This window comes from Tuber melanosporum (assembly GCF_000151645.1).
Source record: "Tuber melanosporum whole genome shotgun sequence assembly, scaffold_5, strain Mel28".
Taxonomy (NCBI): Eukaryota; Fungi; Ascomycota; class Pezizomycetes; order Pezizales; family Tuberaceae; genus Tuber; species Tuber melanosporum.
In genome coordinates this window covers 1,172,090-1,197,782 of record NW_003299095.1, presented here as the reverse complement: position 1 = coordinate 1,197,782, position 25,693 = coordinate 1,172,090, and the positions used below count along the sequence as shown (strand labels likewise).

Genomic DNA, 25,693 nt, shown 5'->3' with positions numbered 1-25,693 from the left:
CTTCTACGGAACCAGTAAGTGTCCAGACAGTCCGGATTGCTGGCGTGGGGATCGCTGTGGGCGGGGTATAGTAGTGTTTTCCCTTTCCCCTTGGGCAGGGCTCGCACACGACCCAGTCGGGTATGATATCATACTGAGAAAAAGAAAATTCAGTTCGGGAAAGCGAATGTGAAAAGGTGGTAATCGGAAGGTTTGAATGAAAAAGAAACTAAGAAAGAAGGAAAGAAAATCAATTCGTAAAATTCGTATCAATCAGTCCTTGCACTCTCAAGGAAAGTCTTATCACTCAGTGTACTTCACTCTCACACTAAGACTTGTTCGGTTTGATTTGTGTTTCTTGGAGTTTGATGTTCATTCAATTATGTTGCTATCTACTTTGTTCAGAAGACAGGTGGAGAAAACCTCCCTACATACAGAAAGAAAAAGTTTTCCCTTGCTGCCTCTTTTATTTGTCTTTAGCTTTCTCGCTCGCATCCTTCCTCCTTCGTTACCAGACATATTCTCATTGGGTTTGCATAGATGATTGAGTGAGGGATTGGTGTAGGCAAGACCTCCGACGATTCTGATGTAAATAGGCTTTGAAAATGGGCGCTCCTTTTCTAATTTCAGCATGCTATTTGCTATATATCTCCCTTTTTCTTTCTTTCTTTCCTCGCCTTTTCGGAGTTCCAGTTGGACTTGGTCCATGCCATCGTGTTTCCTGCCCCTCATTCCTATTACTTGTTAATAATTGTCTTATGTTTTGTGTTTTGTGAATAGTGGTGCACGGTTGTTACAGGCGAATGGGTGAGGGTATACAATAAACTTGAAAGAAGCCTGTCCTATATTGGCAAGCAGCCGGTTTACTTGCTCCCAGTAATTTCTCTCAATATCGCAAAGCGATCACCGTCAATACCTTTCACAGATTATATATCATATCATACCTCGGCACTACCTGTAGCTCTATATGCTGCACATGCAGTTGAACGGAACGGGGAGGAGGGTTCACTCATCATTCTTTCTCCACCTTCATGCCCGGAAAAAGAGCAACGAACTGCACAGTCACCTTGAATAATCTACCATTGTATGTGGTTATTTGCTAAAGTAAATACCTCTGGTTGCCGTAAGCTCGTACACAGTACCTCTAGTGTTGCTTTCACTCATCCTTTATAGTGTTCGTACCGGGGCGGGGCCTATATTTCTCTCCGGTCTAGTGGGTTAGGCATGCCATTTGAAGATCCTAACCGCCTATTCAAGCAAAACACCGAACTATGAAGATGAGAACAAATGAAAAAAAGTAAAAATAAAAAATCGCTTCCTCCACTTGCCATCTGTCTGCGGAACAACAACTTGGAATCCAAATAGTCGGCTTCAGTGAAGAGCAATCGGACCGGCGTTTGGAATGGTTCTCAGCTTTTATGATGCCGTGGAAATGATAGGAATGGGTGCCCAGATGATTAATATCGCCAAAGGTGGAGTGCAGCGAGGCCCTTCAAACCGCCGTAGCGCGTCCGCAAATTGTAACCATCGACACCCCCTCCTTAGGACAGAGAGCCGAACTGGCCTAGGTTGTTTAGAATTCCCATCTTCTTTCACTGGTAGTGCACTTGCCTGGGTTGGGATATACTCGAGTACGTTAATGGGCACCCATATCCAACGCGCCTCGCCTTTAAATTATGACCGCAGATGGAACTATCACTTTGTCTGTATTCAGGACCTCACGCTCGAGCTAAATAGGGTGATAGTATCGCCACTTGAGGAGAAGATCGATTAGCTCCTCGGGGTTGGAAATTCCATTTGCCAGGGGTCACCATTAAGTGACCCAAGCCACACCCCCATGAGCCTAGTTCCTGAGGATCGTAGGACAAAATACGTCGCGAAACTCGGGAATGAACGGAGGGATAGCCTAGCCCTAGATATTTTCTCTCCGCATGTGGCCGGTACACTCTGTAGCCAACACTTTTGCCTCGGTCTCTAGCCTTCGAGGGGTAAGGGATTCCTGTTTTCTCCACAATTAGTATTCGTGTTGTGGGCCCAGTATACGGGGATGTGTTGGGATGAATCTATCGTGTGGCCCTAGAAAGCAGACGACAGGGAGTCTGAGCATACCGCGCAACTTGCTTACCCATCAAACAGTCGACGCCATTGATGTCGAGTCGTCGGTTGCTATTAGCAGATGTTTGTACCGTGGGCACCACAGCGGGCATCCCATGATGCAGGGGTTTTGCAATGTTTGTTCGTCATTGAACTGTGCTTAATTTTAAGCAAGGCAGAGTGAATTTATGGTGGTTTTGCTGAGCACAAGACAATTGAACTGTGCAAACAAGCCATCGCCAACGCCGGATTCGGAATGGCTTCCATATTCCGGAGGGTGAAGGGGGCATACAATTCTGCCACTACATGCCTCCCTGCTCAACCCCTTCAATATTCGCTATCCAGCACCGCAATACTGCCCGCTATGTCACCGCTTGTGTGAGCGGTGGATGGGGATGTGTGAATGGATGTGTGAGATGAATAGATGCGGGAATGTGTGGAAATGTGGATGTGCGGGTTTGTGGGTGAAGGAAGATACGTAACGTAAGCGGGGGCCTCCATTTTACATGAACAATGATGTATGGGGTTGGTTAGTTAGAGATCTTCGAACTATGAATTGTTCGTAACACTGTGAAGAGTTGAGCCATGAGGCACACTAACTTTGTGCATATTTCGGAAAGGTTGTCGTAACTCTGGCGATCAGCACGGTTCAAGTTGCGGCTATGTTAAGTTATAGAAGCCACCCTAATGACCATTACATCTTTGTCAGCACCTATCATCAACATATGTACGATAGGGGCGCAAATGCCCACGTGGTGGGAAACAGGAATATTCAAAATCATCTTGTGTCTGTTTCACCACGAGTTCCTTGAAGTTCTGGGTGGAATTATGGACTCTGGGATCCACTGACTGGGAGCAAGGAGGAGGACAAGGCTCTCAGAGCCCAGACGATCATCGAGAGCAGACAATAGATGTTTTATTTTGCCTCTTTTGCCTCCTTTGCTTCTTTCCATTTTCTTTGTAACCTTTCTCTACTAGTGGAGCCTTGAACAATTTTACTCTCCACACTAGCTATGATACATACCACTCGCTGTGACCCTTTTCATCGGACAATCTGGTGGTTATTACCCGAGACCTGGCTATCCCAAGTCATCAAGGTAACCACTGCCATTGGTCACATCTGGTGTGACGCAAAGGCACCCCACTGTTACATATTATCATACCAATAAAAGAACAGGGGACCCATCAACCCGCTCGACGGCACGAGGGCGTACTGGGCGCGTGGGACATGCACTCGAGTACCACACAAGCACTTGGAGACATGAGCATGGTAAACAAAAAAATAGGCAGACTTCCACCTGAGTTCACTTACGTAAAGTTAGTGCCGAAATTTACCCAACCGCCACCAGAACTACTTTTTCTTCTTCAAACGATAACCTGTCGAATGAGAATTGCAGGGAATATAACATACAAGATTGCTACATTTTTTGTTCTGCTGAATACTGGGAATGTCCATACTCGCAAGTAAATGAGGTCAGCCAGAAATAGTTTCCCATAACAGGTTCCTCGTCCTGGCAGTTGTTTTCGACCTTTTCACGAGAACTCTTTTGCTCATCGTAAGTTTCTGTAACCTGGCCTTCAATTATGCGAGTCTTCATGTCGAATTGTGCTATTCCTTCGCCAGATCTTTCTGAGGTTGTGGGGGTGCCTGTTTGGTCCGGTCATTTTGTGCAGAACTCAGAGGGGGGTTAATTTCTGTGGCCGGGCTCTCTTGCCAGTGATCCTGCGGGACAAACTTTCCACCCTCTCAAAAGTCCAAGGGATAGTACGGGTGTTGTATGCCGAGTTCGGTCAATACCGTCGTGGAAGATGGACTATTTGGTTGCCAGTAGCCACCTGGGATGATATGCGTACTTGCAGGCTCTGGAGGGAGCAGTTACCTGTATTTATCATATTCGTGATGAGAAAAAAAAAAACGGCCGGGCAGCGCGGAGGGGAAGTTTCCAAGGAACCACTTTCCGACACACCATCGTAAAATATCACTCGGGTTGGCTTAGTAATATCTTGCTTGATCATTCTGGCCACTTGATACTTTAAGTTCTTTTCTTCCCCTGCCCTTTCCTTCTATACATGTATAAACGGTATCTCGTGCGTCCTCGTATCGCGGCATGCTTGGCGGGAGTGCTTCCCGCTGGGATGTTGTATATCGATCATGGCAGTGGGGGCACGGGGAGGCATCAGCTTTCCCCGGAGGTTTTCTGTGCCTAGCCCCTCCGCTCGCCTATTGGCCTCACACCTGGCGGGATGCTATCAGTTTGTTTTGTGTCGTAGGCACTAGCAATTGCTACCAGGGTAGGAGTGGACTAAGCTCATAGGCTTGGGGGGGTAATCGTTACCTTGGATGGACACCCGTGGAACCCGGAGTTGGTACTGTTTTCTTTGCGCCGTGTGGTGAACAGAAGGGGGTTGCTAGAATAATATATTTGATTGAAACTCTCCGCGTACCTTACAGGGCGTGGTTATCTTTTCAAGGTGCCCTTATCCAAAAGACTTACTTACCCGTGCCGAAGAGAATTAAAGTGGGGACATTGCGATGGACTTCGCGAGAAGGGTTTTCCTGTTTTATTTTATGATGTACTGGTACCAATCGAGGTATATACCACAGGAATTCCCATCCAACCCCCCCTCTACTCGGATTTCAATGGAGTACGAGTGCTTTCCTGAAACAGTTCTTGCAACTATCGTCCACTTCACAGCGCTACTAGTGGGCATGATCGATCACTCGGTTGGCAAGGACGGTATGATAATAATAATATATTATTTATGTTATTATTATCATGATTGTGATAAAATCGTAGAGGGGTGACGAGTCCTGGAATCTTACAAAACTTGAAATAGATGCCGCTGCGCACAGCTATACCCTCACACCCTCTGGTTTCTATCTGTACACCACTAGCAAAAACACACATCACACACCTTGCATCATCCCACTTCACCCCCCGGTACCTTACACCACCCACACATGATAGGACCGTGATATTCGCCACGCAAGACTACTCGAGTACGGCTTTATCTGTATTCATCCACCCGTTTATTTATCAAAAGCACAGGCACCAGACTACAGCAAGCAATTGCATTCACTCGCGTCATTCTAATTATTAGCCATATTGTACCTGGGGGGGGGAATGATTTATTTGGTGGTTTCTACTTATTTCTGTTGCAGTATCGCTCACTTGTTCATGTCAAGATCTGAGGTTCGGGAGTTATAGTAGGGTGCTAGTTAACTTGGATGAGGGTTTCGGTGTACATATCGTGTTAAGGAGCTGCTTCTAGTATAGTTTGTGATTTATACTACAAGTATCTTTGGGTGGTAAGCGATAGCAAGGAAGTAAAATCAAGCGCTTCACTTTACCTTCGCTTTTTTTCATTGCTTTTTAAAAGGATAAAAAGCCCCCTATAAACAATCCCGCTTTGTTATAGACTAATCCAAAAAGAAAAAAACACGAAAATCAAAATTACTGCATCGTATATACAGCTCTACCATAATGCCTACCCGAATAGGAAGAAAAGGTTGACAAATTCAAAGGTCCAACTTAGGAGTGACACCCTTCACCCTTCCAATTACTGTCGCGGGTGCATACTTCGGGATGACCTCATCATCGTGCAACATTGCAAACTCCTCTGTAGCATCTCTACCGGCAAAGTTTACAATGGCCTGAACACCACCGGGGTGGTCATCCAAGAAACCGCTGAGGTCCATGACAAGACCCTTAACAACAACCCACACGTCCTCCTTCTTGTTGTGCTTTGCAACCTCCTCCATCGTGTACTCCTTCTCAGGGATGGAGAACTCTTTCTTGGCAGCGGAATTCTCCACGGTTCCGGGGGAGGACCCCTTAGCACTATCCTTGAATATAGAGTGTGTTGGCCTCTGGCCGGATGTATCAGTGCCTGAGCCCTCGCTTGGGCCCCGGTCGGTCCACTCGATGGTGAGTCTGCCGGGGTTGTTGGGGTCGATATGGAGTGAGATCTGGTTCAGACGGGCGGCGGCGGAGGAAGGTGCACCGGTGAGGATTTGCTGGAAGAGATACTCTGATGCAGAGTCACCGGCTACACGGCCGTAGACGACGCATCCGAGGAGGGAGGAGCCACCGAGACGGTTGGCCCCGTGGACACCACCTGCCAATTCACCACAGGCGAAGAGACCGTCGAAGGGCTTTTTCTCGCTGTTCAAGACGCGAGCTTTGTCGTCAATCTCAACACCACCCATGGTAAAGTGAAGGACGGGCTCCATGAGGGCGACGTAGAAGTCGTCGTTGACGTCGAAGGGGCCGTTATGGAACTATAGGCTGTTAGATTGGTGTCATAATTGGACGTAGCATGGTAAACTCACAAATTTCTTTCCGTACGGATCCTTCTTCTTACCGTCGGCAATGTCATTGTATTCTTTGAATACCTTCTGGAGGTGCTGGGGGCCGCAACCGATCTCCTTGGCTAGTTCCTGGCCAGTCATCTTCTTCATGAGACCACGGCCTGAGTAATGTCTTGTGTGGAAGTCGAGGACATTGGAGGACTTGCTATTGAGGATAAGTCTGATGGGGAACTTGTTCTTGAACATCTCGCCAGAGACGTAATCTCTGTGACCGAGCTCATCACAGAAGCGGTTACCCTCGGCATTAAGGAGAAGACCGCCCTCACCACGAAGAGCTGCGAAGAATCTTAGTGACTGGTATGCTGGGTGGGTGAAAGATTGAGAACTTACCCTCGGCAGCCAAGAACTTCCACTTGGATCCAGGATCCTTAGGATCCACCAGACCGGTTGGGTGCACCTGCACCTTGTCAAGGTCGATGCCGTTACCACCAATTTCCATAACCATCTTCTGCCCGTCGCCAGTGGCGTGGGTGCCGTTGGTAGTAGCGAGCCCGTAGACATCAGAGCGATACTTCTTCAACAAAGAAGAATCCGTGAAATCGGCAGCGTAACCACCTGTGGCGAGGATGACAGGTCCGTTCTCGGTATAAGTCTTTCCCTCATACTCAAAGTCGAGACCGGTCACCTTGTTACCCTCCTTGTTGAGCTTTGTAACACGAGCCTTCTTGATGATCTTGACTCGCTCCGGTTCCTTCTCCGCAAGCTCCTCAAGGCGCTGCATCAGCGCATAAGTAATGGCCATACCGGGGAACTTGGCATCATGGCCACGGTGGGTGCGGGGCTGGGAGTGACCACTATGCAGCAATTAGATTCCCAAGAACAAACACACGAAAGCTCTGCAGAAGCAAACACACCCAAGACGAGAAACGAGTGTGAGGTCAAGACCAAATACATCTTGTAACCATTCGACTGCCGCAGCAGACTTGTAAGTGAGGACCTTGATGAGGTCTGGCCTTGCCTTATCACGTGCGGACTTTAGGGTATCGTTGTAAAACTGCTGGACACTGTCTTGAATGTTTGAGTCTACCTGGGTCCGGGTGAGGGCACCGTTGATACCCGAGGTAGCTTTGGTGGAGTTTCCTCCAAAGAAACCTGAGGAATTATTATTAAACTTTATTCTACCACGAACGGAGAGGTCCACAAACCTTGTTTGTAACTGGTAAGGGTACTCAGTTATTGGTTTGTTTTAAGTATCGTTTGATACTTGGTTTTGTTTTATGTTTTGTTTTAAATATTGATTTGATACTTGGTTTTGTTTTCTGTTTTGTTTTAAGTATTACTTTGATACTTGATTTATTTTACCAAAGTATATCGCTTAATACCTTTGATTAGTTTTGTTCATATTAGACATGAACAGATTTGTGTATTTAAAGACTGCCTGTTTTCACGATGGAAACAAAAGATGTATGGATGCCCGGTAAGAGAACTTGTCCCAAAAATCAGGGAGAAGGGTGGAAGAAGAGGAGGAGAAGGAGGGGAGAAGAGAGGGGGAGTGGTGAAGATCAGACTTTGTAGGGCCGGGTGGTTAGCGGCGGACCAGCTGATTGCTGTTTCAGTGTATCACACAGCCGAGGCACTTTCAAAGTAAGGGAAAGCCGGTGTGGGGCCAACCAATCATGTCATCCCTAATTAGGGACCATGACGCCGCGAGTTGGGGCAGACATACTGTAGACCACCGGCCCCGGTACTCGTACTGTATGTTACCCGTACGAATGGAATGACGGAAAGGAAAACAATGAGTGGAAGTGAAACAGGCTCACTCCCGCCAACAGAGAGATCCTGGATTCCAGCCAACTCCTGCAGTACTCGTACTCGTGCGGTGGATGTCGCCGATGCTCTGCTCTTTCTCTTGCTGAATCTCATCTGGAAGGTACAACACCCCATGCACAGCGCAACCACAGTTCCTTTCATGTGAAAAAACAAATACATGGGCCACTACTAATGGCAGTCGGTATGGAATGGACCCCGGCGGAGCGAACAATAGCCCGCTTCATACCTGCATCAATGCAGTACGAGTACTCACGCGTCTTTGTCAAGAGTGCCTCCGCAAGCCCATATTTTGCGGGAGTCATGACCAAATACCGAGTAAAGTACTCGTACAGCACCGGTAACCGGTTGCAAAACCAAATCCCCTTGGCCTCAGCCCCGACCTTTCCCCGCGTTCCCGGAAACGCAGGGAATTTGCATGTGCAAACGGAACATTCCGTTCCAAATCTCAGACTTTTCAATCTGGCTTAATCATCACCATTGACACACGTGCCCTGATTTTTCACCCTTTTTTACACATTGGTCTGGTCTATGTTGCGCCACTTCAATGCTTTCGGACAACCATTGTGGCTGTTCGTTACGATCGTCTCGGGGAGCAACCCCCAAAGAACTTCCTGGCTTCCCTGCTAAAATAGATCGTTGGTAGACTGGAAGGTGTCCCAGTAAGAATTGTTGGGGCTTTTTGAAAAGGGAAAAATGCCATTGGGGCCGAAGGCTAAGGCTAAGGCTCGCTGAGATTGTGGGTATGTTAAGTCACAGGATATATCGTCCTCATGGCGCGCTTTCGTATGTATCAATGCATTGGACGAATGTGTGGCGGGGTATCGGGCAAAGCTGCTTGATTCACTGAAACAATTTCTGTGGAAATCCCCAGGCGTCCGGATATTTCTGGCCGGGAGATTGCATATCTGGGGTGAGGCGGAGAAACATCTTGCTGGGATGATAGTAGTTGTATTTATAGTATTTATGGTACTCACGGGGGATGACATCATTAAATTCATCCGAGCGAGACTGAAAGAGAATTCAGCACTGGACGCGATTGGCAGAAGTTTGGGGGAGAACATTATAAAGAGTGTTCCCGAGAGGGCTTCGGAGATGTAAGTGGGGGGCAGGGGAACTAGCAAAAATATCCGAAACTGTTAGCTCATAGGTATGTGTTTAGATTCCTACTGGTGTCTCTAATCATCGAGGAAATACTGTAGGAAGTGACGATATATCGGAGGCGAGAAAAGCACGGTACCATGGCAAATGGTTTGAGCTTGGGGGATGCATACGATGCAACCATAGGACGGATAAAAGCACAGGAAGGGGGCAGAGCAAGACTCGGGATGGCTGCTTTGATGTGGATTTCACATTCGGAGTGGTCGGTGGATGTGGATGAGATATGCCACGCTCTAGTGGTCGAGATATTTTCAGTGGATATCAATACCAAAAACATACCTTCGGTCTGGACAGTGTTAAGCTGTTGTCAAGGACTTGTCGCCGTCGATAAAGGGTCCTCGACTATTAGGCTGATCAATTCCACCCTCAAAGAGTATCTTTCCGGAAATGCCGACCTGTTTGACAGAGCTCACTCAAAAATGGCCGAAACTTGTTTGACTTGTCTCAGCTTCCGGACCATCAGGGATATTTCAGCCAGCCCCTCTTGCGGCTCTCAAGACACGCCCTTCCTAGAGTATTCTCCTTTATATTGGGGAACCCACATGCGAATGGAGAATTTAGATCACTCAAGATACCTTGCGTTCAAGCTTCTTGATTGATACGATAATCACATTTCTGCCAAAGCGCTTTAGTGGTTAATCAAAGGGGGGTTTCGCACCAGCTATGCTAATTCTCACACTCAATTTTCTGCGCTACACTGCATTTTGTATTTCGGCATTGCTGAAGTGGCGATTGGTTTGATGAGGATGAAAGAGTGGGATGTGAACCAAAGAGATGGGATGGGTGCGACCCCACTCATGTGGGCTGCTAGATATGGGCGTGAAGAAATAGTAAAATTGCTGTTGGAGTACTATAGTCTATAGAAGCATGCTGAACCTGATATGTAGGACACGCAACATGGCTGAACGGCACTCTTGTGTGTTGCTGGGAGCGGGTATGAAAGGGCGGTTAGGTTATTTCTTGGTCCCCAGTTTGTCGGAAATCCTGGGAGCATAGGCCACCGGTAGGGCAAGACAGCACGGGTAATGAGAATACTGTCTGGAAGGAAATACGTCAATCCCGATAGGCTATCCTTGATAATATCGGCCGGGCGCCTCTCCCATGGGCTGCTGAGAATGGGCATGAGGGAGTACTGAGGTTACTACTTGGACGGGAAGATATTAGCCCTGATAGGCTAGACAGATGGGGCTAAACACCGCTTTCGTTGACTGCTGAGAGCGGTCAGGAGGGAGTGGTGGAACTATTCCTGGTACGGGGAGATATCAACCCTGATGGGCCAAACGTATAGGGCCAAATACCACTCTTGGTGACTGCCAAGAGTGGGCATAATGGAGTAGTGAAGCTACCCAGTGTTCGCAAGCGGCCAGTCCGGCCGGGGCTTCTCCGAGACACGACCTGGCCGGACTGTAGGCCACAGTCCGGCTTCCCAGTCTCATCTGGCCTGGCCTGGCTGGACTGCGGATATCTGCAGGCTTCTGAGTGATCCGATGTGACTGCTATAATTCTAGGGAGCTTTAGGGGTATTTGTATAAATTGGTATCAATTGAGCGGCAAACGAGCATATGTGTTAACAGCCTCTGTGCCCACATGTGATATTTCTATATTCACCGCTATTACCTATATCATAGGAGTTGAATGACCGTTCTGTGCACCACCTAGTGTAGATCCCATGCACTATACACTCACATTCTCGTCTAAATAGTTGCATCCAACATGAAAATCGCAATCAAGAAGAGGAGAAATGGTTTTCCATGCAGAATCGTGAAGGTGAAGGGTACTAGGAGAAAGATATAGTGGAGGCGGGGCTATAGCGAAAATAGTTAGATATTTTACGGTTGTACTGATACTGATGTGGCAGGGAAAATAGCACGAAATCATAACCGAATAATATTTGTTCACGTGTGATATACGCACACTTTAGTAATATATGGAGTGATAGGAAATCTCTCAGCATCTGCGCTGCTCTCAGAGCTGGAGAACATGGGAATATTCCTTTTTTGATTTCAATTCGCATATCCCGGAGCTGAGCCGACTGCAGATATCTTCAGATATTGCATGGATATTAGCGAGTATCTATATATAAATTCAGGCATCTTCAGGTATCTGCGGGCATCTTCAGATATCTGCAGGCATCTTCAGATATTTGCAGATACTAGCGTGCATCTGAGGATGTCTGCCACACACTAACAAAATATTTACTAAACCGATGGCAGATGCTGAAAGCCTGGCGGTGTCGCCAGGTATCTATGATGCCCGCGGGTTTTCGAAAGGCCTGGCCGGACTGTATATCTGCCGGCTATCTGCGGGCCTGCCTGGCCGCCTGCGAACAATGAAGCTACCACTGAGGCGGTGACATGCCAACCCCAATATGGCAGACGATGGCAGCCGAATACCGCTCTCGAGCGCTGCGGGTAATGGGCATGAGGGAGCAATGAAGATACTGTTGAAATGGGAAGGCATCAACCCCGATGGGCCGGACAAATGGGACATAGCGCCGCTTTTGTGGGCTGCTAAGAACAACATGGGAGAACAGTGAAGTTGCTGTTGGGAGGGAAGATACAAACCCCGATAGCCGGGACAATCGCGGCAGAACACCGCTCTCGTGGGCTGCTGGTGATGGGCATCACAGAGCAGCGACGCTACTGTTGGGACGGGGCGATGTTAACCCCAATAGGCCAGAAAATTAGGGTCACACACCGCTCTCATGGGATACGGGGAGTAGGCATGAGGGAAAAGTGAAAATACTCGAGGCCCGGAGAGCTATAGGCCTTGGGGTGGTATAGGGCCCTTCAGGTATAACCACTTTTGGCTTCTAATCTCGCGTTATGTCCCTTTTACAACGATTGCCGTGTGGGCATCGCCGGTTGCTGGTATGATACCAAAAATGTTTTGTGAATATGGGGAATTTATGCCATCTAGATTGATATACGGAGCACATTCCTTGATATTTTCTTTCCCTCCTCTGGCGTCTGGCGATTTAAAGCTAGAATATTTCTCCGATCAGTGCTGCCGTTTACTACTCCTGTCTTTCTTCATCCCTTTGCTTAATCATGAAACGGAGTTGGATTGGGGTGTAGCATATAGTATTATTATGGCAGAATCTCTTTTGTGGGGATCTCTCAGTCATGTGGGATAGCTCTTTTTTTTTTGCGTTTTTGCATGGTGTAATAAGTTTAGGGGTGGCGTTCATTATAGAGATATCATAATATTTCGGATGTAATACCAACTTATTACCACTAGTTCTCGAGGATTAGTGAGAACTTAACCACTACTTAACCACTGAAGTGCCGATAACGTTTCCCCTTGCCTTCTGTAATGGTATGATAACAGGTGTGGTGGGAATAGGTTTAGTGGTTGGGATTAGTGATAGGACATGAATAGGTCAAAGGGGCGTAAGTAGTAGTGTGACAGGTATGATATGTACTGTGGGTGCCCACGATACCTTTGTATTTCAACAAGGCCAGAGGTTGGAGTTTCTTGCCTCCTCACGCAACCTCTTGTACCTCCTACGAGAGATTCATGTATCCCTATTCCCTAATCTTAGACACTTAAATATATTGTCTAACGTTCATATAACCCTGCACCGAAAGAAAAGAGAAAAAAAGACGTGATCCAAGCTTCGTCTTTGTTTATTTGAGGCTTTTTTCCCTCGTCAGACGGTAGACTAGTTCCTAGAGTATCTTTCGGTCCAGGTAGGTAATTTGCTAGCTCCATTGCCACTTCAATTCTCGAAGAGTCACTCGACGTAAGAATCGCACGGATACTAGACACTCTTGTGAACAGGAAACGAGCAATCTGTAACATCGGACCCTTCGGGAAGTCTAAACAGCGACAACAGATAGTTTCACCTATCACATGGGAACCAAGGCTGGGGCTTTAAATTTTTGATATGGCGGGGCAGTCCAAAGCAAGGAATACACTGAATTCATTCAAGAAGCGTATTGGTGTGAAGAGAGCATATGGCCTGCTTGCTGGAAGCTACAGAGAGCTACAGGTTTCTCCACCGAGACAAAGGACACGCACGTGGTCGCCGCAGTATCGTGCAAATCGGAATAGCTTTGGGAATTTTGGTTTCGCTAGGATAGCGCGTCAAAAAGCCAATACTTTTAATTCCGGGATCCACGTTCGAAAATGCGCTTTGCCCAGCATGATTTTTAATGGATGAGAATTGCTTTGCTTTATTCTTGAGGTAGCCATCATGCTTTGTCACTCGTCATGTTATTTCAAGAAGTTTCCTGGTATCATAGAAACAAATACTTGGGGAAAGGTAGCCGTGAGGAGGTTACTGAGGGGTATGTTGGTAGTGTGAGCTTAACGGTTTGAGGATTTTTGGATTTCTGAAGGAAGTTGGGGGATGTTGGGGTGGGTAGATGGCGGTTGATGGTCGTCGAAACCCTATTATCGCGGTTTATAAATTCATTCCTATGGTTAAATGCGGAGGATAAGGGCTGCATAGGACTTACCAATTGCCTTAAGGAAGAATTTCTGTGCTTTTTTATCCTTTTTTTTGAGTGGGGGGAGAAAAAAACCAATAGTTGACGTGGTGAATTGTTGTTCCCTTAGTTACCTGGTGCGCAGTGTTATAGCCGGGTTGGTATCGGGGTGATCTATCGTGAGAAATGAAAAGATACTGGGCTGGAATTTCCAATATTGGTAGTTATTCTCCCAAGCCCCGATAATACCGTAGAATCTCAAATAATTGAACCTTGAGCAATATGGCCTTAGAGTTGCCTCCTCTGGTAAGGTCTTGTGTTTTTTCTGTTTTCTTGTATCTCTCAGAGGGGATAAGCAGCTCTTTTCTTGCCGTATTTTTTACCCCTTTTCCAGAGTAGGGAATTCTCGACTACATAGCACAAGGTTCAATTATTTTGAGATTCTACGGTAGTATGATAAGCCTAAGTGAGACTCCCCCGAGTACGTGCCAAGGCCAATAATGCACAAGCAATCATTTACATGAAGTCGAATTTAAGGTTAATGATCGTTTGTGCGGGATTGGCCTTGGCATGTACGCGCAATGGAGGTGTTTGCTCCCAACTCATGAACTCCCCCCCACCCACTCCTCACAAGAACCACAAACCCTCACCCCTCCGCACACAACTGAAACCTCATCACTATCATACAACAAAAACTCCTATTCCTCACTCGTGCACCAGCCCTCTCTCTAATCCCCCTCCCCCAAACAAAAAAAAGTAGGGCAAAATGTTTCGAAAGACCCCTGAGCTCGTACCTAAGCAAACTAGTGGTGGCGTTGGACCCGGTGCTGGCGGGGCAGGTGGAGGTGGCGGCGGGCCAGCTCGGCAACGGTCTGGGTCCGGGTCTCCTGTTCGTCGATCGGGATCCCCACGGGGGTGTGCCAATGATGAGCCTGAGGTCGACCGCAAAGGGAAAAAAAAAAGCAACGAAGCGAGGAGGCACTTGGTCGGGACAACCCCCCACACTCCAGCACGGAAGAAGGATATTTTGACTGTCGGGTCCTTTCCTCCGGTTCCTCCTGTCTTGCCAAAATGGAAACTTTTGAGGGTCTCAAGCAGTGTTCCAAATCGTCCGGGGCGCCCTACAGGACCCTGGCGTGCTGTAGTCCCGGGCGTCCCAGGCACTGGTCTGGACGGACGCCAAGATGCCCGTCCGTCCCGTCCGCACCCTAGGACGGACGGACTGGACGCGTGGGTTCACTGGTCTCAAGTAAGTTTCCTACACCCCGACATGTTTACTTGCGCGGTGCAAAAGTTTCCGGAAATACTAGCAAAGGCAGCTCCAACGCCCTAGCACAAAGTTCAATTATTTGAGTTCTTATAAGTATTGCTTTGGTGTTGGTTTAGTGGTTAACAATTTTACGTAGAGCTCATGTTCTGAGGACTCATCTCCAAAACCTCGAGTGCCCCATTGGGGACTGTGGGTTTGTTACGAGTGGTAGGGATGACCTCTACGAGGACCAAGTGGATGCCCGCCCGGGGGAAGGATTAAAAATTTCTCCTTTCCGGAACCTGGATTCCGTGGGATACAAGGAACGGGAGGACCTGCGGAAAGCAAAAACCTCGGACGAAATATACAAAATTTTGTCCGGGTAGGAAGGTGCGGAGCCGGCGGCGGGCAGTGTCCCTAACGGGTCAGGCCACTCCGAGGAATGGCCTAGGTTGATATAGGCCGAATTCCATCAGCCTACTGAAGCCTATTAGGCCTGTTGGGCGCCTATAGGCCGGACCCTTGGCATTGAAAAACTGTTGTCATGGAAACCATGGTGTCAAATTTAGAAAAGGTTTCCAAACACTTCGCATTTGGTTTCTTTCATTTTTCATTGTTTTTTTTCCTTCCTCCCAGGAAGCCTGTAAGAGGTTTAGATTTGGTTCCCTCGCGAGAATGTGTATGACTACCTATAGTTTTCCAGGGGTTTTAACTTGTCCTTTCCACTAGAAATAAATGATTTGGAACAGGTGCTACTACCGGACCGAGTAGTAACGCATAGAGAGATTTCGCTAGGCAGGTGAACGCTTGGGGGAAGGCAATCGCGTTGGACGGAAGTTAGAAACGAAAGGGGAGCAAACGTCTGGCTAAGCGAGCTCCAGAAGGCGGGTAGTACAGAGCCTGTACAGCCTATAGGTAGGCCGGGCCGTGCCCGGCTCAGTTACTTCGAGGCCTATGGGCTCCGGCCAGGCTAGATCCGCGGGAATTCTCGTAGGCCAGGCCCGGCTTTCCTTCGGCCTGGCCTACCTGGCCCGTTGGGAACACTAACAAGAATCAACATTCTTTTCCTCCCAAGTATTGGTTCCCTTCCTGCTCCTGCTCCTGTCCTACAATAGCGTCGACCTTCCAGCATTCTTGCAGCTCAGTCCTATCGACAGCGTATCTTGGACCTTCTCCAGTCCTGACCCAGGATCTAGTTTCCGGTTACCCAACCTATCCCGTCACATCTCCATTAGGGAGTGTAGAATCTGGCGCTATATTAGGATGCTCTAGCGTTTATGCCGTATATAAAGGTAATAAGTTATAGGAGACGCCGTAATAGCCAGCAGGTGATGATCTATGGCGGCGGACCCCCTGGGCGTTTCCTTCCTTTTATTTATTTTGGTTTTTTATTAAAGCCGATTAATGAATTCCTTAGAGCCACATGGAACGAAACAGCCCCGGGATCATCTGATCCAGGTTTCATTTGCGGGTCTGATTTTGGGTTCAACTTTGTGACACCATTCTATAATAATTATAAGATACGGACCAACAGATATCAGGAACACCCTACAAGGTCGTGATTGTGAGGATGGGGAACGGCATGGATAGTAAGGGGGTGTTTGGTGCGCGCCCGATTTTATTTCGAGTCACGATTTGGAACCGACCGATCACAACGCACAAAGAAGATTATGTAAATACAAGTATGTTTTGAGCATTGCTGGTCAGTTCCAAACCATGAATTGCAAATTACAATTTGAAATCGAATCATCTGCACGCCAAACACCCCCCTAAGAGTTGGAACTGTGTTAAACTCAATAGGGTCTATAGAATCAGGTAGTGGGACTAGCCCTTATAATTATGATATACCGGCACTCAAGTATGAAAACAGGCGAGGAATGAACCCTTCGGCATTGTGGCGATAACCAGCACTGTTCTCCCGGATCTCTACCGGCTTCTTGCGAAGGGACTTGGATACAGGAAAGGATACCTTATGCATGACAAGTATAGGCAGCATAAAAGTAGGGGAAAACAGCCCATGGAGTCGAATCAAGGACTCCCCTTACCTGTGGGGGGCCTCGGGGCCCGACCTGGGCCCAGCATTAATTTTAATCACGATACCCTTCCCACCAACCTTTCCGACCCGGTCAATAACCTTCCCATACTTGCCGCTCAAGGCGCTAGCAGGGGTCTCAACGTCCTTGCAAGCGAGCGGTTGTTCACGAGCATTGCAGGTGATCGCACGCTCCTGGAAACGGCTGGCGGGGATGAGGAAATCAGGGTCGGGCTTCCAAAAGCGGGCGGTCGGTTGTGTGTGACTCACCAACGTGGCCGCTGGAGAAGGAGCGGAGGCTGTAGACGTTTCGCATATGTACTCTGTTGGGCCGGGCGGGGTTCGAGGCGAGTTTCCGGGGCGCAGGATGTGTACCATAGGGGATGGGGATGGGGATGGAGGCGGAGGCTGGAGAAAACGGGAACCGGAATATAGTATAGTATTCTGGGCTATAAAGGTAGTATACCGGAGCGTCATCACTTTCATTCGGACCGAGAACCGGGGTTCGTTTGAAGCCCGAGCTTGGGTTCACAGAGTATCACTCGATAGGGTGGACTCGCTGTCTGTTGAAAATGGCAGTTAAGTACCCGTAGCTGGAGACTACGGTGGTGTGCGTACCTCTCATATGAGGACGCGTAAGCAGTGAAAAGTTTTCACCTCCCTATTTTCCTTCCTTTCTTTTCTTTCTTTCTCAAGAAGTCAACCAACTCCACTCCACAACTCTTGTATGAAACTCTCCTCACTCCTCTTTCTCTATTGTTCACACACATACAATACAAAGTTCCCTTATTACCATCAGAGCCAACTCTATCCACTACGTAAAATCCACCTCTCAGTCATTACTGTTGCAACTACAACCTGTTTTATCCTGTCCGTCTTCCTCAATTTCCAATACTGTCAGTGACGCCGGCGATCACTCAGATACTCTAGTAGTTCCTGTTGCGCCGTAGCGGCTCTGGATTGGTGTTGCGTTTTGTGGGCATATGTTTAGGGAGCCCGGTGTCTACTGGTTTTACTTTTTGAACGGCCCACATGCGGTGGCTTACCCGGGTTCCGATCGGGCCGTCTTAGTTTCCGGTACTATATGCCACTCTAAACATGTTAGTGGTTTGGGCGGAGATCAACGCAGATAGGGTTCTGAAACCAGACTAACAACTACAGTTCCAATGCTATAATAGTATAGTCCTTGGACAACAGTAACTTGTCGTTGGTCGGCTATTGTACGAGTAACCCAGCGAAACCAAAACCAGGACCCCCATGTCAACACTCTGGTGAGTTATTATTGAAATATATGTCCAAATTTTATAGCTGGGAATCTGGGGGCTCTCATTTTACTACTGATCATATTCACACATATGAGAGCAGCCTGCTATAAGCGCGGGTATAATCGAAGAGTTTCGGAAATTATGCTTGAGCGCCCAGAGTAGTATGATAGTTGCATGGAAAGTCTCATAAAAAGGCACCTTTCCCTCTTTAGGTATTGACTGTAGGCAGACAGCGCAGTGGTAGAGTGAGAAGATTTGCTTGGGATTCCCTCACTTTGTGGCAAGGTAGAGAAGGTATGGTTAACAACTTCGTTCCTCCTGTCACTCTCGTACTGTAACCCAAACGGGTGGTAAGGTCAAGAGTATATATATACAAAACCCAATCAAAGAATCGTCATCTAGCTGTGGGTCACCGCACTTATCTCTCTGTGCTTTCATGCATGTCCTCATACCTCTACACACTGCGATAACAAAGGAAAGGCATATCTGGAGGAGGTACTCCTCGGATTACTGAAGCTCTATAACAGTCCATCCACCAGTCTCCCAACTTCCGGAATCGGCCAGAGCGATCCACCGTCCTTCGAAACCTTCTAACACATATAAGCTGCAAAGCTGAAGTTCATCTTTTTTTGAACCTTGATACATTTGCTACTATAGCGGAAGCTTTTATTCAACAAATAGTGGATTTTGCTGTCCAATCTCTGCTTGTGTTGTAGAGCTGCAGGGGGTGGCGGTTTTGGTGTTAGATACAGTACACAACTAACGATCAAATACCTGTACGGCATGTCACATATCTTTGCACAGTACTGCATATATGGTATTCCGGGCGTGCTAGTTGGACCGGGTGTTCGCAAATAAAGCGCCAAGATACCGTAAGGACTGGGATAATTGAGCCTCGCTCCAAGGCGTCCATATTTTGCTTCTTTGGACAAGGGAGGGAATCACATCGAAAAGGGGCTGACATTCGGCCCTCCACTGACAGAAAAAAGAGGAATAAGCAACACCAATACTCTCGCGTGAGGCTGAATTATCATATCCCAGCTCCTACCATAAGCTAGCGGTGACCCCGCTTTCCCCCGGCCCCAAGAACTCTATCAATTGACTCTACCGTACTCACAAACCCATCCTCCGCATCCAATCTACAACCTTCCAAACAGCGAAGAAGAAAAAGAGGGAAAATGTTAGAATCTAATTCCGAGGAAGATGGCAGCTCTTTCGGTAAAAACTCCCTTAATAACAACTCTTTTAATACCAACTCTTTTAATACTGTGTGTAACGTGACCAACTTTGGTGTTGCCGATGAGAGGTCTGAGATTCTTGCGTGGTTATCACCACTGGAGCCCCAGATACGGCACGATGATATCAGAACCCACCGAGTCGAATATGTAGGGGACTGGCTCTTTCGAACCGAGGAATATCGGAATTGGTTTGATGGTGTTCCCGGTGGTGAATCCGATAATTCAGCCTTGTTTTGCTACGGAGCTCCGGGGGTCGGCAAGACCTACATCAGGTGAGAAAACACACCTTTCATGAAGCAAAAGACTTACTAAGAAACTGCGATATTAGCTCCCTGGTAATAGATACGTTATGCGATTGGGTGAGGGGACGAAATTATGCAGTCGCGTGCTTCTACTTCGACTTTGCCGCGCAGAAGGAACAATACCCAGCGAGCATCCTGGGTTCCCTGTTAAAACAGATTGTCGGTGGGCTAGAGAATATCCCACCAGAGATTGTCCGGGCTTTCCGAGAGCAGAAAAAAGTCATCGGGGGCCGGAAACTGGGACTCGCCGAAATTATAGAGATGTTACAGGATATCTCGTCCTCACGGCGCACTTTCATATGTATTGATGCGCTCGACGAATGCGTAGCTGGGTATCGAGCAAAATTGCTTGATTCACTGAAACAAATCCTACAGAAGTCACCAGGCACTCGGATGTTTCTGGCTGGGAGATTGCATATCCGGGGTGAGGTTGAGAAACACCTTGCCAGGAAGGTAGCGGTTGTATCGGTAACACCCGCGAAGGGTGATATCATCAGATTCCTCCGAGCGAAACTGAAGGAGGATACAACACCGGATGCGATCGACAAAAGTTTGGAGGAGGACATTATAAAGAGTATTCCCGAGAGGGCTTCGGAAATGTGAGTGGGAAGCGGGGACACTGGCAAAATACCTAAAGGTATTAACTAATAGATCTATGCTTAGATTCCTACTAGTATCTTTAAACATCAGGGCGATTCTGCAGGAAACGACAATCTATCGGAGGCGAGAAAAGCTCGGTGCAATGGCAAATGATTTGGGCTTGGGGGGTGCATACGATGCAACCATAGGACGGATAAAGGCGCAGGAAGGGGATAGATCAAGACTCGGGATGGCTGCTCTCATGTGGGTTTCACATTCGGAGCGGCCGTTGGATGTGGATGAGATATGCCACGCTCTAGCGGTCGAGATAGGATCACCGGACATTAGTACCAACAATGTTCCTTCAATCTGGACAGTGTTAGGCTGTTGTCAAGGACTTGTTGCCGTCGATAAAGGGTCCTCTACTATTAGGTTGATCCATTTCACCCTCAAAGAATATCTTTCCGGACGTGCCGACTTGTTTGACAGAGCTCACGCCAAAATATCAGAAACCTGTTTGACTTATCTCAACTCTCAGAGTGTCAGGAATTTTTCGGCCGGTCCCCTCAGCTTCCCCCAAGGCACAGCATTCCTAAAATACTCCTCTTTGTATTGGGGAACCCACATGCGAATGGAGCATTCAGATCGCTCAGTATACCTTGCGCTCGGGCTCCTTGATCAATATGATAACCACGTATCTGCCAAAATACTTTGGGAGTCAATCAACCAGTTATTTCCTATTAGGTTCATATATTCTCTCAAGCCATTAACTGCACTGCACTGTATTTCGTATTTCGGCGTTGCTAAAGTTGCAGTTGATTTGATGAAGATGGGAAGATGGGATGTGAACCAAAGAGACAGTGCAGGGATGACGCCGCTCATGTGGGCTGCGAGGTATGGGCACGAAGAACTAGTAAAATTGCTCTTGCGGCAGAAGCATACTCAACCCGATATACCGGACACGCGATATGGTCGAACAGCACTCTCATGGGCTGCTGGGAACGGGCATGAAGGAGTGGTCAGGTTATTTCTTGGTCGGCTATTTGTCAATCCTGGGAGCATAGGCCGTCGGTGGGGCAAAGCACCACGAGTAATGAGTCTATTATTTGGAAGGAGATACATCAACCCTGATACCCCAGACGATGGTGGCCGAACCCCACTCTCGTGGGCTACTAGGAATGGACATGATGGAGTAGTGAAGCTGCTATTGGCACGAGAAGATGTTACCCCCGATAGGCTGGACAAATGGGGCCGAACCCCGCTCTCGTGGGCTGCCAAGAATGGGCATGACAGAGTGGTGAAGCTGCTATTAGGATGGAAGGGTGTTAACCCTGACAAGCCAGACAATTGTGGCCGAACGCCGTTCTCGCTGGCTGCCGAGAATGGGTATTATGGAGTGGTGAAGCTACTGTTGGGACGGGAAGATATCAACCCCGATCAGCCAGATAAATGGGAAAAAACACCGTTTTCATGGGCTGCCGAGAATGGGAACGATGTAGTTGTGAATCTACTCCTAGGACAGGAAGATATCAACCCCGGGCGGCCAGACAAATGGGACCAAACACCTTTCTCGTTGGCTGCCCAGAATGAGCACGGCGGGGTGGTGAAGCTAATGCTAGAACGGGGAGATATCAGCCCTGGTAGGCCAGATAGATGGGACCAAACACCGCTCTCGTGGGCCGCCAAGAATGGATGTGAGGGGGTAGTGAAGTTACTGTTGAGGCGGGAAGATATCAACCCCGATAGACCAGACAAATGGGACAAAACACCGCTCTCATGGGCTGCCGAGAATGGACATGACCGAGTAGTGAGGCTGCTGTTGGGATCGGAAGATATCAACCCCGATAGGCCAGACAGATGGGACCAAACACCGCTCTCTTTGGCTGCCAAGAACGGGCGTGAGGGAGTAGTGAAGCTCCTGTTGGGGCGAGTAGATGTCAACCCCGATAGGCCAGGAACATGCCGTGGCCGGGCGCCGCTCTCGTTGGCTGCCGAGAATGGGCATAGTGGAGTAGTCGAGTTACTTTTGGGGCGGGGGGATGTCAGCCCCGATAGGCCAGACAATCGTGGCCAAACCCCGCTCTCGTTGGCTGCCAAGAACGGTCATGAGGGAGTAGTGGAGTTACTGCTGGGACGGGAAGACTCCAACCCTAACAGGCCAGACAATAGCGGTCGAACGCCGCTCTCATTAGCTGCCAGGAATGGGCGTGAGGGGGTAGTGAAGCTATTGCTGGGGTGGGCAGACGTCAACCCTGATGGGCCAAACAATCGAGGCTTAACGCCCCTCTCGCTAGCTGCCGAGAATGGGCATGATGGAGTAGTGAGGCTACTGTTGGAGCGGGTAGATGTCAACCCCGATAAACCAGGAACATACTGCGGCCGGACACCGCTCTCGCTGGCTGCCGAGAATGGGTGGGGTGGAGTAGTGGAGTTACTGTTAGGACGGGAAGGTGTCAGTCCTGACAGGCCAGACAATAGCGGCCAAGCACCACTCTCGTTGGCTGCCGAGAATGGATATTATGGAGTAGTGAAGCTACTGTTGGGACGTCAAGATGTTAATCCTGATAGGCCAGACGGATGGGGCCAAACGCCGCTCACGTTGGCTGCCAAAAATGGGCGTGACAGAGTAGTGAAACTACTCTTGGGACGGGAAGATATCAGCCCCGATAAGCCAGACGATCGCGGAAAAACACCACTCGCTTGGGCTGCCGAGAATGGGCGTGTGGGAGTGGTAAGGCTACTGTTGCGGCGGGTAGATGTCAACCCCGATAAACCAGGAACATACTGTGGCCGGACACCGCTCTCGCTGGCTGCCGAGAATGGGCACGGTGGAGTAGTGAAGCTATTGTTGGGGCGGGAAGATATCAACCCCAATAGGCCGGATAAATGGGACGAAACACCGCTTTCATGGGCTGCCAAGAATGGACATGAGAGAACGGCGAGGCTCTTGTTGGGGCGGAACGATACAAACCCCGATAGGCCAGACAATCGCGGCAGAACACCGATCTCGTGGGCTGCTGGGAATGGGTGTGACGGAGTAGTGATGCTACTGTTGGGGCGAGGTGACGTTAGCCCCAATAGGCCGGACAATCGGGGCCGAACACCGCTCTCGTGGGCCACCAAGAATAGTCATGAAAGAATAGTGAAGTTACTCGATGCCCGGAATGCAACACCCGGCTTGGCATGGAGCCCTTGGGGTGTGACCTCTTTCGGCGTCTTCGAACCTGGCCCTGTGTCCCTTTTAGAACATTAGCGGACACCTTACACAACCATTCTTACTACATGTCTTCTCCTACGACCCTCGTTCGACATCCCGAGCGATGAGATTGCCGTGCGGACATCGCAGTTGGTACCGAAAATATTTCGAATATGCGGAATTTATGCCATTTAGTCTGATATACGGAGCAGATTCACTTTTTTGATATCTCCCTTTTCTCTTTCTGGCGTTTGGGGATTTAAGGTTAGAAGTTTTCTCCGATCGGTCCTACCGTTTACTAATCCTGTCTTTCTTCATTCCTTTGCTTAATCATAAAACGGAGTTGGATTGGGATGTAGCATATAGTATCATGGCAGAATCTCTTTTGTGGGGATCTCTCAGTGTTGTACGATAGCTCTCTTTGTTTGTATTTTTGCATGGTGTAATAGGTTTAGGTGTGGCGCCCACCACAATAATATTATTATAGATATCCTAATATTTCGGGTGAGATACCTAATTTACTTATTGCTGCCTCTAGCACTTGAGGATTAGAGAAAACCGAACCACTAAAGTGCCAATATCATTTGGCCCTGCCTTCTCCATCGGGAGTGTAGAACCTGGTGCTGGATTAGGATGCTCTAGTTCTCATATAATACTGCATGTGAAGGCGATATGCTATGAGTGACGTTGCCGTAGCTAGCGGGTGATAATCCATGACAGCTCACCCCATATACGTTCCATTTACAACCTCAAGTGGGCGTTGTGGATATTCCGACATGACAATATGAAAGTTCTGATGTTTTTTTTCTATCTATGATATCATACTTCCTCTAGAATGGTTCTCGAATGCTTTGAAGCCACGTGAAATGAACCCGTCTGGGAGCCATCCAATTCACGGAATCATTTCTGTTGGAAGCTACGTTGCAGAAGCGGTCTTGATGAGATGAAGCGTATAGTTATTGTTATTCAAGAATAGAAGGAAGAGAACAAAAAGGAGAGAACAAAATCAATGACGAGTAGAAGGAAAACCATCGCTCCTCAGACAACCCAGGCCAGTGCTGCATCGAGTATGATACGTAATCCTCAATGCATATATCTCATCCAGTGTGTAAGCGACACCACACTCCACAGTATAGTCCTAAGTCCAACCGCACTCCCGATCCCAATTCCATGTGCATATCAACTCTTCTAACAATTTCTGAGCCTGAATTATCGCCCAATTCTCCGGGGCCATTCGATAATTGAGGTGCGAACCAAGAAATACCAGGAACATCCTAGAAAGTCGTGATCGTGAGGATGGGGAGCACTGTGGACAACAAGGTTCAAAACTACGTTAGGTTCTATCAAGTTTCAATAGGATCAGGCCCCGTTGTAAAAATCTGGAGAGCCGTGGATGAAGACAATTGTAAGACATGAGAAAATAGAGTGTGGACGGAAAGAACAGATGGGGTTATGATAGCTCCTATTTGTTGGAACACGCAAGGAGCGATCCTTCCGAAAATATGTCAATCACTATTATCCTGGAGCTCTACCGGTTCCCTGCGGAGAAGCGGGAACACGGGAGAACTTCGGGATAAGAAGCACAATAAGCATAATAAGTACAAGAGCATATAACAACCCAATCCATGAGATCAAACCAAAGGGACCCTTGACTATAAGAAGCTGCGAGCAAAGCTCTATCAAGGCCCAGTAGAAACGCTAATCACGATCCCGTTCGGCAACAAAACCGCACCGCCGACCCTCCTAACCCCATCAATGACCTTCTCGCGTCTCTTGCTCAGGATCGCAGCATGGGTCGCGACGTCATTGCGCTTGGGCGATTTTCCATAAGAATTCCTGACCATGTGAGCCTTGAAAATGCCAACTGGGCGATCGTAAAACTTAGAATCGAGTTTTGAATTCAAATGTTTACCGCCTGGAACCTGTGAAGATTGTATTCTATAATAACTAAGGCTCTTCTACCCAAAAACGCCTGGAAATAGTACAATGCCTCTGCAAATCACCCCTAAGCTCTCTTCCCGAGTTG

The 25,693-nt window shown here is 48.2% G+C and overlaps 1 protein-coding gene; it reads right to left on the bottom strand.

The window, feature by feature from the left end:
- Positions 1–5,293: 5,293 nt before the first annotated feature.
- On the bottom strand, positions 5,294–24,445 carry GSTUM_00008820001 (uncharacterized protein; the record flags this gene model as incomplete). XM_002840290.2 has 6 exons in its annotated part: positions 5,294–5,467; positions 5,533–6,355; positions 6,407–6,720; positions 6,776–7,239; positions 7,300–7,563; positions 24,393–24,445. The coding sequence occupies 5 exons, from the start codon at positions 24,443–24,445 to the stop codon at positions 5,594–5,596; spliced, it is 1,857 nt and encodes a 618-aa protein (XP_002840336.1). The 3' UTR covers positions 5,294–5,467; positions 5,533–5,593.
- Positions 24,446–25,693: the final 1,248 nt, after the last annotated feature.